Source organism: Borostomias antarcticus, assembly GCF_949987555.1.
Source record: "Borostomias antarcticus genome assembly, chromosome: 5".
NCBI lineage: Eukaryota > Metazoa > Chordata > Actinopteri > Stomiiformes > Stomiidae > Borostomias > Borostomias antarcticus.
The window spans coordinates 6870114-6887059 of NC_140238.1; the positions used below are offsets into that span (position 1 = coordinate 6870114).

At 52.1% G+C, this 16946-nt stretch overlaps 1 protein-coding gene across 1 annotated transcript in view; it reads left to right on the forward strand.

The window, feature by feature from the left end:
- kif26ab (kinesin family member 26Ab) overlaps positions 1–16946 on the forward strand; it is a gene marked incomplete at both ends in the record, with an annotated part of 48624 nt that overhangs the window by 5487 nt on the left and 26191 nt on the right. The window contains one exon of the mRNA XM_084438412.1: positions 4071–4273. Within this exon, the coding sequence (XP_084294538.1) occupies positions 4071–4273 (203 nt within the window). The remainder of the gene's footprint in view (positions 1–4070; positions 4274–16946) is intronic.

Below are 16946 nucleotides of genomic sequence, written 5' to 3' on the forward strand. Positions count from 1 at the left end.
CGCATAAATGTTATAGCAACTCTTCTGTTCAGATTTACACTAATGCATCGTTGCAACTCTTACAGCGATGTTACACTGCTAAAGATCCAGCTCATTTTAAGTGTGGCTGAGATGTTAGAGGCTGCTTTTCGCTGTTTCTCAGCTTATTTGCGCGGCTTCCTGAAATCTGCACCCCATTATGGTGTTTGTCAGTGTTATTCCTTCTTCTGACCTGAAAGATTGAAACCAGATTTCATGACTCTTTTTTAATGTCAACAAGTGCCAGTTTATGTGGGGCCACCAAAAGCTTTTTAACGGCATGTGTGCAATCTAGGGCAAATGAAAACGCCTGGCATGAAAGGGAATAGCTGTCTTGTGTTCTCCCCCTACGTGTCTAAAAGCAATTAGTGCCACAGAGAGCCAGGCTGTCTTTCACAACGCCACATAGCTGGGGCCCGGGCCCCCTCCGAGACAGGGAGATGTCCCTTCAGGATGTGGAGTTACAGACGCAGCAGAAATGGGCCCGGTGTTATTTTCTCCAGCCTGTTTTCTTTCATTAAAATGAGATCCGTCACGATGACAAAAACCCACGCGAGCCGTGGAGGATTGGGAGCTCTGCGCTGCCGAAAGGCAAGTGCTTTAATTCATGATTCCCTCTTGATTTCTTTGTGGGGGGGGGGAGGGGGGAGCAGTGAGGCTGACAAAGGAGGTGGAGATGGCCTCTGCCAGACAGCCATCCAACAACGTCTCCAGCCTCGGGCTGCACACAGCACAGCCCATTATAGGGCACCTTGAAAAACTCACATCCTTGACTGTGGGGTGGAATTATATCTGTAGACCTTTATACGATTCATTATATACGTGTACCTCCTTGCTAAGTTAACAGACGTGCCTGGCTGACCCTTACGTTGGTGTGAGACGCTGAAATGGAGGGAAAACCGCATGCGCTCACCTCTGAGGCCGTCTATTCCCGGTCTATGGAGAAAACCTTACAAAAACCTGGCATGGCAAAGTCCAAGCATCTGCTGAGTCACCCCTTCACCTTTTTTTGCCTTTGTTCATTTAACGTCTTTTTTAGCCTTTTCTTTTGGTGTCAGATCTGTTTAGATTGACTGTGAATGGACAGTCATGCAGAGTGCACATTCATGCAGACAGCCATAGTGTGAATGGTGAATGTTGTTGCCAAAACTACTAAATGATTGACCTAAATCTGTTATTTGCCCTCTGCTCCGCAAAGTCCACAATCACATGTGCATTCATCTGCTAAAACAGTGCTGTAGACCCTTAGGGTTCGGTGTGTGTGTGTGTGTGTGTGTGTGTGTATGGATGTGTGTCTGTGTGTGTGTGTGTGTGTGTGTGTGTGTGTGTGTGTGTGTGTGTATGGCCCGAAGTGAACTCGCTTGCTTGTCCGCTTCACACTCCATGCCCACTACTAGACCATCTGGGCTGCTGTCTGCGCCCTTACAGCTGTGCTGGGGGGGCACAGCACCCCAGAGAGAGAGAGAGAGAGAGAGAGAGAGAGAGAGGGGGGGGGGGAGAGAGAGAGAGAGGGGGGGGGGGGAGAGAGAGAGAGAGAGAGGGGGGGAGAGAGAGAGAGAGAGAGAGAGGGGGGTGAGAGAGAGGGAAGGGTACAGGAAGGAGAGCGAGGGGCACATGTCGTGGTTTTACTTCTTTCGATGAGGATTTCGTAACGAAGGCGAGCACGGTGGCGTAGAGCCAGCGGAGCATGCCTGCCTGGTCCAGATTAGCGAGGCCTAATCTCCCCTCCGCAGTTACGGCCTGTGTCGCACAGCGGGGTCAGGGGTCGCTGGGGGATCCCCGCCGGGCTCACGGTCTCAGCCCGGGAGGCAGAGGTGGCCTTTAGATCGCAGCTCATGGGCAGCCAGGCTGACCGGCTGGCTTGTGACTGCACGGGGAGAATAATACTCTCTCTCTCTCTCTCTCTTTCTTCCTCTCCCTCTCTCTCCCTCTCTCTTCCCCTCTCTCAGTGGTAAACAGGAGTTAGAGCATTGGCGGGAGAAGGGAGGGGGGGGGGGGGGCGGCGTTGGGGGGCCGGGGGTTAAAGGGGGGTGGGCCTGCTCATTACTGGCAGCCAGTGTGAATGTGAGCGGCCCTGGACACATGGCACCCGACACAGCAGCAGCAGGCTAATGACCTGACCAGGGGATAGACCAGCAGCAGCGGTCGGCTGCCACAGAGGCCGAGGATCAATCCCTCAGTCTGCCTGACATGCATCCTGATGTGTTTTAGAGGCTGCGTGCATGTGTGTGTGCGTGGGTATTTGTGTTTGTGTGTTTGGGAGGGTTGGCAAAGCCGATACCACCATCTATGACCGTGTTGTGATGAGCGGTCCAGATAGGCTTTCCGCCCGTCCGTGTGAAGTGCTCTAGTCTTTCGTGGCGGTGTGACACGGGCACACCTCTCCGGTATGCGCCGAGCTCCCGCCCTGTCACGGACACCGGGATGGGGGTCGTTAGAGACTCTCCGCTCCAGCGGGTGCGTGAGAAGACTCCGCCCCTCCCCTCTCCTCCCCTCGCTCGGCTCATTTCAGCTTGGCGCCCGGTTCTCTCTCCGTCGCGAACTTCACAAATCATAACCGCCCCTGTCACCGGAGCCAATCACCCGGGCCCAGATCCGTCCAACCCTCCCAGCTGCGAGGGATTCAGAAACAGGCCGATGGAGGGTTTTAAAGCTCAAACTGTCAGTGCTTCCCTGAGCTATATAAGCATTCTGCCGTTGGTGCCGGTTCTCGTGCGAGTGCGCCTGAATGTATTTCTCCGACACCGTGATGCTAAGCGCTCGCATGTCAGCCGTGGCGTATAAATAGTTCAGCTGTCAGCCGCTGTTGACAGATGACATGCACCCTTGGAAGGCCCACGCTTTATAAAAAGATTGTAAATGATGTTATTTTAGTTAGCAAACATGAATCCAGGGTAAATACGGAGAGGGTAAATATGCAGAGGGCCTGGACTGTGTTGACAAAATATATCCTGTGAAATGACATTTCGAGTTCCACTCAAGGTTGCAGGTTGCCCAATGTGTATGTGTCACTGTTATTAATAGAAGGGACAACTAAAGGCTTATATCTGCAATTTGTCACCCTAGCCCACAAAGGCAGCTCTTGTCAGCCATCTACGGCCGTATTGTTGGACAGACTGCTGGCTAGGATGGGGGATTAACCTGGTGTTGTCATGGTGACGGCGCTGACCCTCTCAGGGCTCCCTCTGCTGGACCAGGAGGGGGTGGTGGTGGTGGGGGGGGGGTGTCACAGTACACCCCCCCCAGCTAGAGGCCCCCCAGAGGCTCTGGAGGTCCAGCTGAGCCCCCGCCTCCCACCTCCCCCCCTGCCCGGACCTGCTGCTACCTCATAGCCCCTGGTTATGACCACCCCCTGGGGCCAGGCTGGGGCATCTCACCCCTCTGCCGCTCCAGACCGCTGCCGTCTGTGGTCCCGGCCCAGCTGCCGAGGCCGGCCCCCGAGGGCCCGCAGCCTCGACCCTGCTCCACAGATGGACGCGAACATACCTCCACTGGGGCTGGAGAGACAGGCTCCTTCCCGAGACAATGGAGCCCGCAGTTAGGATGATTCCTGTTGATTCGCTCCTAGTTTCCCGTTCCCTGCTTCAGTATTCTTTCGCAGGAGTCGAGCTGCGTGCTTTTCCGTACATAATGAGTGGACGGCTGATTAGCCGCTGATATATACAGTACAGAGAGCCAGTGATTTAGTATAGCTAATTAGATAGTCTGGGTTATCACTTAATTACTGCTCGCGCAGCCTCCTCCAGAGCGCTGCCACGATCAATGAGGATCGGCTGGCGCGTGCCCCTTCGCTGTTCTCTGGGGGCGTGGCGTGCACGCCGCCCTCGCCATTCTGCGGGGACCGCCGCTCAGCGGATGGGGGAAGAGTGCTGACGTCCATTTCCAGGCCCGGCTTCAGCAGCTGCTGTCCATCTGCGACGGAGGAGAGAAGTGACGGATTAAACGGACTGGAATAGAGGAGTGCAGGTCCAGTAGTGCTGGTATAGTAGTGATGCCTATAATATAGGAATATGTGTGTGTGTGTGTGTGTGTGCACGCGTGTGTGTCTGCAGGTGCAGGGTCTGATGGGGGAACCGGAGAGGGACGCCTCGGAGACCGCCGCCGCCGCCGCCACCAGCCTGACGCCCAGCCGACAGAGGGGCCCCGGCCAGCTGGGCCAGTGTGTGGTGGTGGGACCCCAAGGCGCCATCTCCACACACACCTCCACGCACAGCTCCGTCCAAAGTGCGTCTGCTGCGGCGTCCTTCTTCATCAGGTAAGCAACACCCCCTACCCCCCCCCCACCCCCCCCCCCCCCCCACCGCCAATCCTAACCCTGCCCGACCTGTCCATCAAAGCACACCTCACGATAGAACCTGTCAAAGGGTTGAGAGAGATGAGAAGGCTATACTGTTTGATCTTGGGTTAGTGTGTGTGTGTGTGTGTGTGTGTGTGTGTGTGTGTGTGTGCGTGTGCGTGTGTTGGTCTTCTGTGTATAGCGTGTTGAGGACAGGGTCTATGTGCAGGCTTGTCCTCACACGCTTGGGTCATGGTTCACGGTCACACTAGCGTGATGTGGGCCTATTCCACAGAGATGTTGTCCTTGCCATGCTTGAGTTATAGCTTGCTTTGGGCTACGCACACCTTCAGCTAGGCACCAGTGACCATGAATGGATAATGGCTGGCATTACATAAGCAGAAAGGGTGTGTCTTACAAAAGGGTTTAAGGTTAAAACCTGAAACGAGCTGTTCGAGCTCCGACGTTTAGCTGTTGCAGTGTGGTTCGGTTCTGTGCATTCGCTTCAAAGCGAGGCGTTTCTACAAGCGTGGCGATTGTAGCGAGGCTAATGTAGCTTGTATTTATTGTCATCGGTGCTTTCTCTCTCCCAGCCGGCTGTCGCGCTGCCATGTTCAGCCCTGGTGTCTAAACTAAACGCCCTGTGTCTGGAGGACATCTCCGCCTGTGCTGGGTCAGTCTAATGTGCTGTGGCGGATTGTCACTGATAAATTCCCGGGCAGGTTTGGTCAGTGTGCAACCGTTTCCCGTTGCACGGCCCCCGACTCCCTCAGGAGTTCTGGGCCATAATGAATGCTATAGCCTGAGGGAGGCTGAGGAAGGATGATGCATAGGGCCGCCCGCGCCCCGCGCCCCGGGAGGAGGAGGAGACAGGCCAGGGATCTGGTGGAGTGTGACAGCAACAACCCGCAAGGACTGCTGGGTAAGGCGCTCGGCTTCCTTCAGCCCCCCCCACCGCCCCCGCCCTCGAAACGAGCTTCTCTCTCGCTCCCCAGCTTGAGGTCAGTGTATAGGACTGGGAATGCGGGGCCTCTCCCTTGGCACGGGGGGGGGGGGGGTATTGTGGATGCTCTTTTATATGTGCCACTTCCTGTACGTGTCACTTCCTGCGAGTGGAGCGGCGGGGTCAGCGCCGAACAACGGCGAGGTGTGACAGGGTTAATTTCCCGGGCTGATTTATTCGCTCCGGTGTTTTCTTTTGGACGCGAGCTCAAACGGAGCGGGCTGGCTGGCCCTGCCTGGGTGAGACGGGGGCTGGGTGGGGGGCGAACTTGTTTTTTCCCCCCCTCTCCCTGGTGGGACAGACGGGGCGGGGTGGGGGATGTTGTGAGGGGTCGGACCTTTCATTTCATCCCAAAGCTGCTTCCCGTCCAAGAATGTCTTGTTTTGCTTGGCCAGGACAGAACCCGGGGCTGACGAAGTCTGTCGGTTTTAAACGGCGTCGCGTTCCTCAGATAGACGACGGGACAGGGTGGTGGAGATGCTCTGATTGGTAACGCACGCCCACTTCCTACCGTTCTTCTACTGTATCATCATCATCATCATCATCATCATCATCATCATCATCATCATCGTCATCGTCCCCTATTGTCATCCTCATGCCATTATCACGGAGGACTGTAGCACTGCTAATTGCAGTGATAGCATGCTACAGAGGTCAGAAAGAACTGAGTTGAAAATTTTTTTTTTTTTATCCCATTCTCGGAGAGGGATTTGAATTAACAATGCATAAGATTGAGGATCAAATTAGCACTTTGGGGCTGATTGAAAACTATCTTGTGATTAGTATTCATATTCATGTCTCTAAAGATATAATTAGTGGAAATGCATATGCAAGCGCTGAGAGCCCAGGATGTTGGAGCAGAATCGTCCTAGCCGAGTGGAACAAGCTCCGAGGACGCATGTCTGACATTCAAGAGTGCTGTTCTCCTCAGAAATTATATTTTCATTAGAATGCAATTAGGTACTGTAGCTGCAAAGAAGGTTTAAGTGAAAAAGAGAGAACTAGAATACAAGAGTCTTCCTCTGCGATTGTCTCTTGGCACTGTGCTTTTTATTCATCGGAAAAACCAATCATGAGCTCAGTCACTGAGGGTTTTTAAAAAAGCATTTGGTTTTTGGATTCATTTCAGCATGTCTGTTCCATTGAAGAAGTATTTCATTATTAATGCTGGTTTGATAACCAAGAATCCCTAAGCGCCATTACTCTCTGCGTTGTCAACTGTTGTCTCCCTCTGAGATTTAGTTAATCTGAGAATTATGTCATGTGGCCCCAGTCCAAGAGAAAGAGATTTAGATAAGTGTTTTGTTTATAATGTCTCCAGTCTTTATCTCCACAGAGAGGAGCTTTCCTTTCCTGAGTTACTTATAGCGGAGGCTGAAGTATGACCAGGCTCTGATTGTTGCTGGCTGCTCGTGAATCTCATCTGTCAAACCTCTACTTTTTCGACCGCTCGGAAACTAATTACAAGCCAAACATAGTAGAAGGCATCTGCTAGTCTCTGTAAATACATGTACTTTCATACCAGTGGTGACTACAGCAAATGTCGTCCAACGCAAGTGAGGAGACGCGGCTCGTGTCCCATTCTGCTGTCCTTTGTAACGGCTCTGCTCCCCTATCAACCAGAGTGCGCTGGAACAAAGATGGCCCGGGGTCAATAATGAGCAATTGGCTATTAGACCGACCATTAAATAGCCTGGAGACAGCAAGGTTAAAGGGCAGGGTCTGCTGACCAGTGTGTGTGTGTGGGGGGGGGGGGGGGGGGGGGTTGAAGAATTGATGGAAGGGAGAAGGGAGTGCTGAGCTCAGTAGGACGCTGAACACTGATTGCTTTGTGACAGAGCATATGATTAGCGTATTGACACAGCGTTCGGTAATGAAAGCAGGCAGCGTCCGCGGCAGGGGCCTGGCGAGCTGCGCGGCTAAATGACACACGGCTCCTCCCCCTCTACCCGTCCCTAGGTGCGCACACACACACACACACACACACGCACACACACACACACACACACACACACACACACGCACACACACACACACACACACACACACACACAAACACACTACCCGTCCCTGGCTTTGATTAACACCTGCTGATTGGGACCGAGGTGTTGCACCTACCTGGGCCCAAGGGACAACAAACTAAGTGGAACACAAACACGCATGCACACACACACACACACACACACACACACACACACACACACACACACACACACACACACACACACACACAGCTTCTCTGGCTGGTCTATGCCTAATAATGCCTCCGTAGTCCGTGTGCAAAGAGGAAAGACGCCATCCCTGACTTCCTGCTGTGTCTGCACGTCTGGAACAGGGCTATTCACTCCCCCACCAGGAAGCACTAGAGCCAGACTCCTCACTGAATACGAGGAGAGAGGCAGAAAGGAGAGACGTCAGAATGAGAGACGCGAGGCCCGGATCACAGTAGTAGTGATCAGAATGCAGGAGCAGAGAGGAGGGAGGAGAAGAGCGCGCAAGGTGTGTTTTTTGCGGCGGGCGGGGCAGGCGGGGCTGCGTGCGCCGCGGGGGGGCGGGGCCGACAGCTGTTTGTCGGAATGCGGACCTGGAGGAGTGTCGGGAGGAAGCGGGCTTTATGGCCCGGCCCGGCCAAGCCCCCCCCCCCCCCCCCCCAGCCCGGCTCTGGCTCTCAGCCCCACAGCTGCTGCCCAGGTGAGAGGCGGTGGTAATGACTGTGATTGTGCAGAAGGCAGGCAGGCAGGCAGGCAGGCAGAGTTCGCCAGTAATTGTAGCAGCAGCAGAACCGCTCGCTAGCCTCTCGACAAACGTCTTTTTTCGTGTCAGAAACGGATTCACGGAGGCTACTGCACAAAGTAACCATAGAAACAAGTCTGAAGCATGCTTGTGTCTCAAACGCTGGCCAATCGGTGCACCGCAAATGGTGAAAATGGGCGGAAACTTTTTTTGAGGGTATTATCGTGATTTGAGTGAGACTGAGGTGCAAAAGATCCTCTTCAACAATGGAACAGAACCCAATCATCCTTTCTTAAATTCTAACAAGTGATTGTCCTTGCAGAGAGGTTTATGAGCTGTGAACAGCAGGATACCCAAACCTATTCTTATGCTTGGTTTTCCTTTGAATCACTTTAGTAGCTTTGTGTGTGTGACTGTGTGTGTGTGTGTGTGTGTGTGTGTGCGTGTGTGTGAGTTTGCTACCATGTCCTTCCTGTTTGAGCTTGGTCATGGAGGAGGGGAGTGAGATAAGCGCTCTCAGGGGTAGGTAGGTGTGTGTGTGTGTGTGTGTGTGTGTGGTGCGGGGGAGTTGCATTGGCCTCTCTCTCTCTCTCTCATTCACTTACTGTTCTTTGGCCACGAGGGACAGATAGAGCTCCAGAGAGGGAGTGTGTGTGTAGAGAGAGAGCAGGCCTGTTCCGTGCGTGTCCGGCTGGGGGGGGTGAGTTACAGCGGGGTCCCGGTCTCGGTCCCGGTCCGGTCGACAGGGCGGGTCCATGCTGAGTGGAGGGAGCTGCTCGGGGCAGCCAAGGGATAAAGAGACAGAGCAGGGGATCTGCTGGCTGGGACTCTCTCTCACACACACACACACACATTCAACCCCACCCACACACACCCTCGCGCACACACACGACCATGCTTGGACCAATGCTTCAGACCGTCAGCTTCAGGGGGAGGAGGACGAGGTCAGGGCCTGTGGATGGGAGCACTGGACACACCACCGCCATGGGACTAAAGTAAGTCATTCTTCCTAGGGCTTGGCCAGAGCATTCACTCTAACACCAGATGCACGCTGTAGTTGAAGTGTGTGTGTGTGTGTGTGTGTGTGTGTGTCTGTTTGTATCGCTGTTGTGTCAGACTGTCTAAGCCCTGGAAGTGAAGGGTAAATGTTTAATTGTTGAGCCTCTCTAAAGCTGGATGTCCCTGTAGTGGCAGAGTGTGAGCAGAATGCTCAGCTGGGAAGAGCACTCGGTTGAAATGCAGATTAAAAGAGTCAGAATCTGTTGAATGGGAACCAACGCCAGAGGCCTCGGATGGATAAGTGTTGAGTGGGTGGCGTTAGGTTGCGTTGCGCCGATCTATTTGTCTCTTTGTTTACTGTGGGATAAAACACCAGCTGGTATTTTCCTGCCGTAATCCGCCTGCCTGGGCTAATGGCTGGCTGTGGTGTGGAGAGGAACAGGCAGCAAGACAGCTGAGGCTGTGGAACTGGTTGGTGGCGGGGGGGTGGGGGGGGGGGGCTGCTGATAAGCCCAGGTGTGAGGAGCAACCGGGAGGCCTGTCTAGCGTCATCAGCGGGGAGGTGTTGATGGAGATGGAGGTCTAGCTCTGTCTCGGTGCCCAGGGGATCTCACAGCAGACTCTCTCCTGAGGGGAACTATAATATACCTCCACCTCAATCACCGTCGCCCCTGTAGCGGACAGATGGAGCGCCTCTCTTCGCACCCCTTGGGCCTTCCCCACACCCTCGACCCCCTGGGCCAGCCCCACAGCTCAGCCCACCCCTGACTAACCCTGCTGAGGTCCTACTCTGCCAACACAGTTTGGTAGATAGCGGTTCACTGTTTGCCACTTCTTTTTATTTTTTATTTTATTGAGATATACAAGCTACAGATCGTTATGGTCTTAAAACAGTAGGAAAATTAGGATAATCTCCTCCTCAAGCATCCAAGAGACCATTCTCTTTTCGATTTAGCTAGCTAGAGTTTGTGGAGTTGAAATCGTTTGGAAATGATTCATTAACTGTGACATCATCATCTGACACGTTATATCAGCGTTTTGATTGGCTGTTGCGTTAAACTAGTTTCACAAAGTTGAAAACTTTGCAACTCTCCAATTCCTGGCGTTTCTTGTTAATCTGTTTGTTTGCAGTCCTTTGTTTTTGTTTGTCCCCCTTTGTACCTGGGCTGCACCCCGGGCTGATGTAACAGTTGGTTGGGGGGCGCATTATAAATAAAAATAACATAACATAACATAACTGTTTCAGACAGTTTCAAGTGTGTTGCAGAGGGCTTTACACTATGCAACTCACTCAATTGCAACATAGTTTCAACTAAGTTTCAAGCAACTTAAGTTGCGTGGCAGTTTCACCGTATAAAGCCAGGATGAGGCTTTACTTTCTGAAGAAACCACTTGGCTGCTTAGCTTGAAAATCACATCCTCTGAGGTTGACCGCTGGTTCTCACTCTCCCTCACTCTGCCTGTCAGGAGCAGCTGAGATCCTGCATGGTTATGGCCTGTTAAATGGAGGTCCTGGACAGGGTTCTCCGCACCCTGGGTGCATTCCCTTCACCCCCCACCCCCCAGAACCCTGAGTCAGGAAGTCTGTCTGGCCCACTCACACAGCCGGGGGAGGGGGGGGTCATTTGCACACGCTGACAAACAAAAGGTCTAAAACGCTGACTCAAGTCTGCTGTGCTGGGTGCCGCTATGTGCTCTCGCTGGGCCCCCGCCTGAGCCCGGTAGGACGGGGGGTGGGGGGGGCTACCATGGGCCCTGACAGACCCCTTTCACTCACGCTGGACCTCCTGTCACCTCACATAAGAGTCTTTTGTCTCCCGGCGTGTTGGCGGCGGCGATTTGAAAGGCCAGGTTGTGTGTGACGGTGTGTGTGTGTGTGTGGGCAGGAGAGACCGTGTCCTCAGCATCCTAGCAGTACATCGTCAGGCCTCTTCCTCTGCCCACGGCCTGGCGTCCCCTCACACAGATAGGGACACTAATTGAGGCCCGTAGGACTCCTGCTGGCTTGCTCTGATCTGCCTATTAGTGTTTAGTGATAGGAGTCTTGTAGAAGAAATTCTCCCTAGCTTAGCTTGTTAAATGGATGGTATTCATCACACTAGCAGGGGTTGGGGTGAACTACCCCCACACCATGTTAATCTCTATGCCTGGGACTTCTCAGTGGAAGGTGGCATGCAAATGTAGTCTATTATCATTGTCATTACAACTGACAGCCCTCCCACCATTGTGCTGGGAGACAGAGGCAAGGGCTGGAATAAGAATAGAGGAGTTAATAGCAATAGCTGATGGTGTCGAATATGCATTGGGGACTTTTATGGCCTAGTCTGGGAGACTGTGCTCCCTGCTCCCATGAGCTCACCCGGGCTTCACTTCCTGTAGGCTGCAGATCCAAGATGGCCACCGGCGGAGCTCTCTAGTCTACAGGAGCTCTTCAGCTCTTCGGCGCCAGCCTGTCCCACCCTCTCACTTATGAATATCTTATTATACATTGTGTTTGCTGATTTCCCTAACTGCTCATTCTCTGTTTAAGACTGCGGTCTTTCTTTCATAACCCCCCTCTCTGATCATGAGTGGGGATGATCACGGTTTTATAGATGAAAGTCAAATGTCCATAGAGGATAAGGCCATTGTCAGTGCAGGCAGCTCATCACCAGCTGAATGAAGAACCTCCACCTCTCCACCGTCCTCCTGGCTTTCTGCCCCTCCCTCACCTCCACCACCCCAGGAGGGGTGGGGTAGTTCGGGGGACAGTGGGCCAACTTGGCGCGGGGGAATCGTCAGAATCATGAAGCCCAACAACCCAAGACGGTGGCCATGTTAACGCCGATGTTCTACCTTCTGGTCATGTGCACATTAGCTTGACGGGAGACATGGTGTTCTGTTCTGTGTCTGATAATTTATTCCCGCTGGCTCGCAGTAAAACGCTAGGAGGAAAGTAAAAGCAGAGATGGGGTTTTTATCTTTTGTTTGTGGTTGTTGCTGCCTGCAGCAGATTGTCTTGAGCGGTCTGGATTATATAGCCTGTGATGTGTTCATGACCCAGCATGTGAGAAGCTCTCACTGAGTGCTAAAAATCTCATTATGCCGAGATTAACTGGAGTCCCAAGTGTGTGTAGGGATATGTGTGATTTGAAAGGTGACTTTGAGCGTGTGAACGTGTGTGTTGAGTAAACTGTTTAACCAGAATAATAGAGTTGTCAAGTCAAATCAAATCAAACGTTATATGCCGCATTTCACACAAAGGCAACACAATGCGCTTAAAGGTTGTGTCCTGATCTTAGTTCCTTTTGAGGTTCGAAGATTCATCTCTGCCTCTCTCTAGCTGTAGTAATTAGAAGAGTCTCGTTCTTGCGTTCTCCTACCCTAGAGTTTAACATGTTTTTGAAAGATTTTTCAAGATGCCCACCCACATCTATTGTATGACCAAAACGGTGGTAGAGCAATTATCAGACCTTCTCAAAAGTACTAGTTTTGTCAACGTTTTGATCTGAACCATTGTATATGATCATAAGTAACCTTAGAACAGGGCTAAACATGCCTTTTCCCTTTACTACTCCTTTAACGCCTCTCTCCCCTAAACCATGTTCACCTGGCTGGGCCGGATCCCTCCTGTGTTCCCAAAGGTTCTCTATTGACTCATTGTAGATGGCAGATTAAGGAACACATGTTCCAATCCCCCGACCCCAACCCCCCCACCCCCACACCTCCCACCCCCGCGTCTCTCAGGACGACCCCCCTGATTAATCTCTTCCAAATGTTCCCAGCAGCCCGCGGCCCTGTTTGTTGTGATAGCCTCGGCGTGGAGAGGTGCAAATAAATAATCACTAGGTGTCCTACCCTGCCAGCCTGTGATTGATGAAGCAGGAGAGCTCTCCATCTCTCCATCTCTCCATCTCTCCTTTTCTCCATCTCTCCTTCTCTCCTTCTCTCCTTCTCTCCATCTCTCCTTCTCTCCTTCTCTCCATCTCTCCTTCTCTCCATCTCTCCATCTCTCCTTTTCTCCATCTCTCCTTCTCTCCATCTCTCCTTCTCTCCATCTCTCCATCTCTCCATCTCTCCTTCTCTCCATCTCTCCATCTCTCCTTCTCTCCATCTCTCCATCTCTCCTTCTCTCCATCTCTCCATCTCTCCTTCTCTCCTTCTCTCCATCTCTCCATCTCTCCTTTTCTCCATCTCTCCTTCTCTCCATCTCTCCATCTCTCCATCTATCCATCTCTCCATCTCTCCTTCTCTCCATCTCTCCTTCTCTCCATCTCTCCTTTCTCTCGTCTTTCTCTTCTGCTCGCTTCCCCTGACATCCTGTTCTTCGTCCATTTGAAAAGAGGCCACTTTCATTGATAGGAAAGACGTCTGCATGAATACACAACACATATGAAATGTTCTCTCTGTTGGTGTCTTGGATTGATCACTGGAGAGTCAGTGTGGAGAGACCTAGTCAGTGATGATGCGACACGAGTGTAGATGACCGTACCTCAGGCCGCGGCCTCCACCCAGCGCGGGTGAGTTTCAGCGCCGGACGCGTCGTGCGCCGAGGGAGCTATCTCTTACTGCAGCTCCCGCGTGACCCGCAGAGTACATGCTGCAGCGAGAGAGTGTCGGCAGAGCTGAGGAAAATGTTGGGGCTGAGATGAAAGCAGCTGTTCGTCTCCATCAGCAGCTCCAGGGGTGTGGATCTGCTGCAGTCTGGGGAGATGTCTTCATCATCAGCTGACATTAATGAAATCATGGGAAAAGGGAATTTTCTTTTAGCCCTCCATAGCAGTGCTCCTCCAGAATACCCGGCAGACTCTGGTATATTGCATACGCTTAGTTAATCTGTTGAAAGTTTTCTTATACGGACCTTTTGGCTTCATTGTTGAGATTTCCAGCTCTCTCCTCCAGGGGCCCTAAATTGGCTCATCTCTCTCATTGACTGACAAATGCTTCCTGCCAAGCTGAAGCCCCGTGCTCGGCCCGACTCACCGAGGCTTAGCCCCCGCTCACACACACACACACACACACACACACACACACACACACACACACACACACACACACACACACACACACACACACAGAAACACACACACACACAAACAAACACAAACACACACACACAAACATGCAGACACACACGCGCAAGCACACACGCGCAAGCACACACGCACACATACACACACATACACACACACACACACACACACACACACACACACACACACACACACACACACACACACACACACACACACACACACACACACACACACACACAGGCCACATTAGCAGGATGTGTTTGTAGATGCCATTGAGGAGGCAATTTAGGAAACAATAAAATGAACTGCAAATGGAGTTATAGCCCCTGACTTTTACTCCCAAATCCCCTCCTTTGGCTGCCTAAGCCCTCCTTAAGCCCCGGGCTTGGCTGGAGGGGCTCTTGGCCTTTCACGGGGGGCTGTGTGGGAGGCTGGCGGGGGGTAAGGAGGAGGTGGGCGTTTGGGAGCACTGGGTGTGGGCGTTGTGGGCTCGGGTCGTAGAGACACAACAATGCTTTATGGGCAGCACAGCAGGAAGCACAAAGGAACAGGAAGTCACGGCTGCAGGCTGATTCTCACACATGGCCTCCGAGCCGCCCGGCACCGCCGCCAGCCCTCCACCCCCTCCGCTGTCATAGCGGATTAACCTTGGCTCAGACACAGACGATCTTCATGCAGAAAGCATTGATATTGCTGGTATTATATTGGCAGTGCATTCATACTTTCATTCTTGAGCCGGTGTCCAGCAGAAATTGATGCAATGGCCTTGAAAATGGCAGAATGATATTCTGTGTGATGCTGTGTGATACTGATACCGTGTGTATTTACTCTGACATGTTGCATGTGATAAAATCAACCATAGTAGAATAAGAAGACAAAAAAACTAATTTTCGAAAAGATTAATCCTCGGTGGTCCACCTCAAATCAGCGTAGAATATTAAGTGTTTTTCATTTAGACTCCAACTGTTCCATTTATTTTAGGCCAACAGGGGATTCCCAGTCTGGTGCATTCTGGGAATAAAGTGATTCCAGGCTGACTGGCGGAGCGGCCGAAGCGCCAACCATCATTTCTCTCTTTTCCTTGGTCGTGAAAAGATTGACCTCCTCGCAGACGGCTGCTCACTGACGCTGCGCCCAGGGCGCTGATCTGGAGACGAGTACGACTGTACAGACCACCGCACACACACACACACACACACACACACACACACACACACACACACACACACTCTCTCTTCTACCCCCACCTCACCCCTCTCTCCTCTTTTCTCGCCCTCTCTCATATCCCTCTCTCTCTCTGTCTCTCTCCTCTCTTGAGGTCCCTGTCCATTTCTCCCTGCTCTGTTTCTCTCTGTCCCACTTCATCTCTCCGTTTCATTCTCTCCGTCCGCATATCCACTGTGCTCTGCCTCCCCTCCTCCCGCTCTCTCTTCCCTCTCTATCTCCTGCGCTCTCTCCCCGCTGATCCCCTGTTCTTCTCTCTCTCTCTCTCTCTCTCTCACTCTCTCTCTCTCTCTCTCTCTCTCTCTCTCCAGAGGAGGCTTTTTAATCCCTCCTTTCCCACATACTGTTTCAATTGAGCGGCTGGGAGATCAGGAGACATCGCATGTGTTCATCAAACCACAGTCAGTCCGGCGCCATTTTCTCTTTACTCAAACAGGAAGGTTGAAGGAGATGTTCCTTTTCTGCCTTTCAATCACATTTGTACTGACTAAGTACCCCCCGCATTGAAATGTCCACCCAGTAGAGAATGATCAATAAGTGAAATAGGACAGCCATCTGTGATGGGATGTGTCCGACGCTGTGAGAGGTTTATAGGAATGCTCCAGGCGTTACTTAATTGGCCAGGGCGGGCTGAGGCAGAGACGTGTTCAGCCTTGGGCCGTCCGCAGCACACAAATGATGCCCCATTTGGTATTCAGTGTCCAACGGAACAAAAGGCCCGGTCGGTAAGACAAAGAACTTTTCTATCACGTTAACAGGACATTGCATTTATAGCTGTCTGCTTTAGCCCAGATCCATTTGTCTTTTCTTTTGCTAGGATTTATAGAAACTCAATAAAGCCTAGCCTCCAGGTATTTGTCCACTTCCTGCTAGATGCGGGCTAAAGTGGCGTTGGAGGGTGGACGCCATCCCGCAGAGCGCCATTAGATGTGACCGGAGGAGACGGGGGCGCTCAGCTGAGAGGTAGAGCTTAAGATTGATCAGATTTGGCCGACAGATATGTCTGTTAGCTCTGCTCTCTGGTGTTTGTGCAGGAGAGAGAGAGCTGTTGCAGTATTGCAGTGTAGCCAGTGTTGGGGTTGTCTCTTTGTTCAAGGGACCCTGAATCTGGAGAATAAAATAGGATAGTCAGGCGGAAAACTGAGATGTAGAGAATAGCTGTTTTCATTTGAATGCCAAGAAACGTCACAAGATTGTGACCACAACTAACTTTTAATGAGCCCCTTTTAAGAGAATTGTCGTGATATTTATGGTTGGTTTTGTTGCTTTGAGTGAGACGAGAGTGAGAGTGAGAGTGAGAGAGAGAGAGAGAGATAGAGAGAGAGATAGAGAGAGAGAGAGAGAGAGAATCTAGTGCAATGTTTATCCCAGCGGTCCCATGATTGCTGCGGGGCTCCGTCAGAAAGGAGACAGAGGCTTGATGCCAGACTAAACCATGGCCACACATTCATGTCAGCCCTGTCATTCCCTCCCCTCCCAACATGAGAAATTGATGGACATAGTTATAGACCCTCCCCCTTCCCTCCCCGTTCTCTTCCACGAGGCCCAGGTAACACTAGCCCTCCTCCGCATTCTACAAGCACCACCATCTTCCCAGGGCCCTCTGGTTATTTTAAGAGCCCTGAGTCGGTTTGACCCCTCCAGTCCACTCCACATGTATGCGGCGTTGGGGTAATGC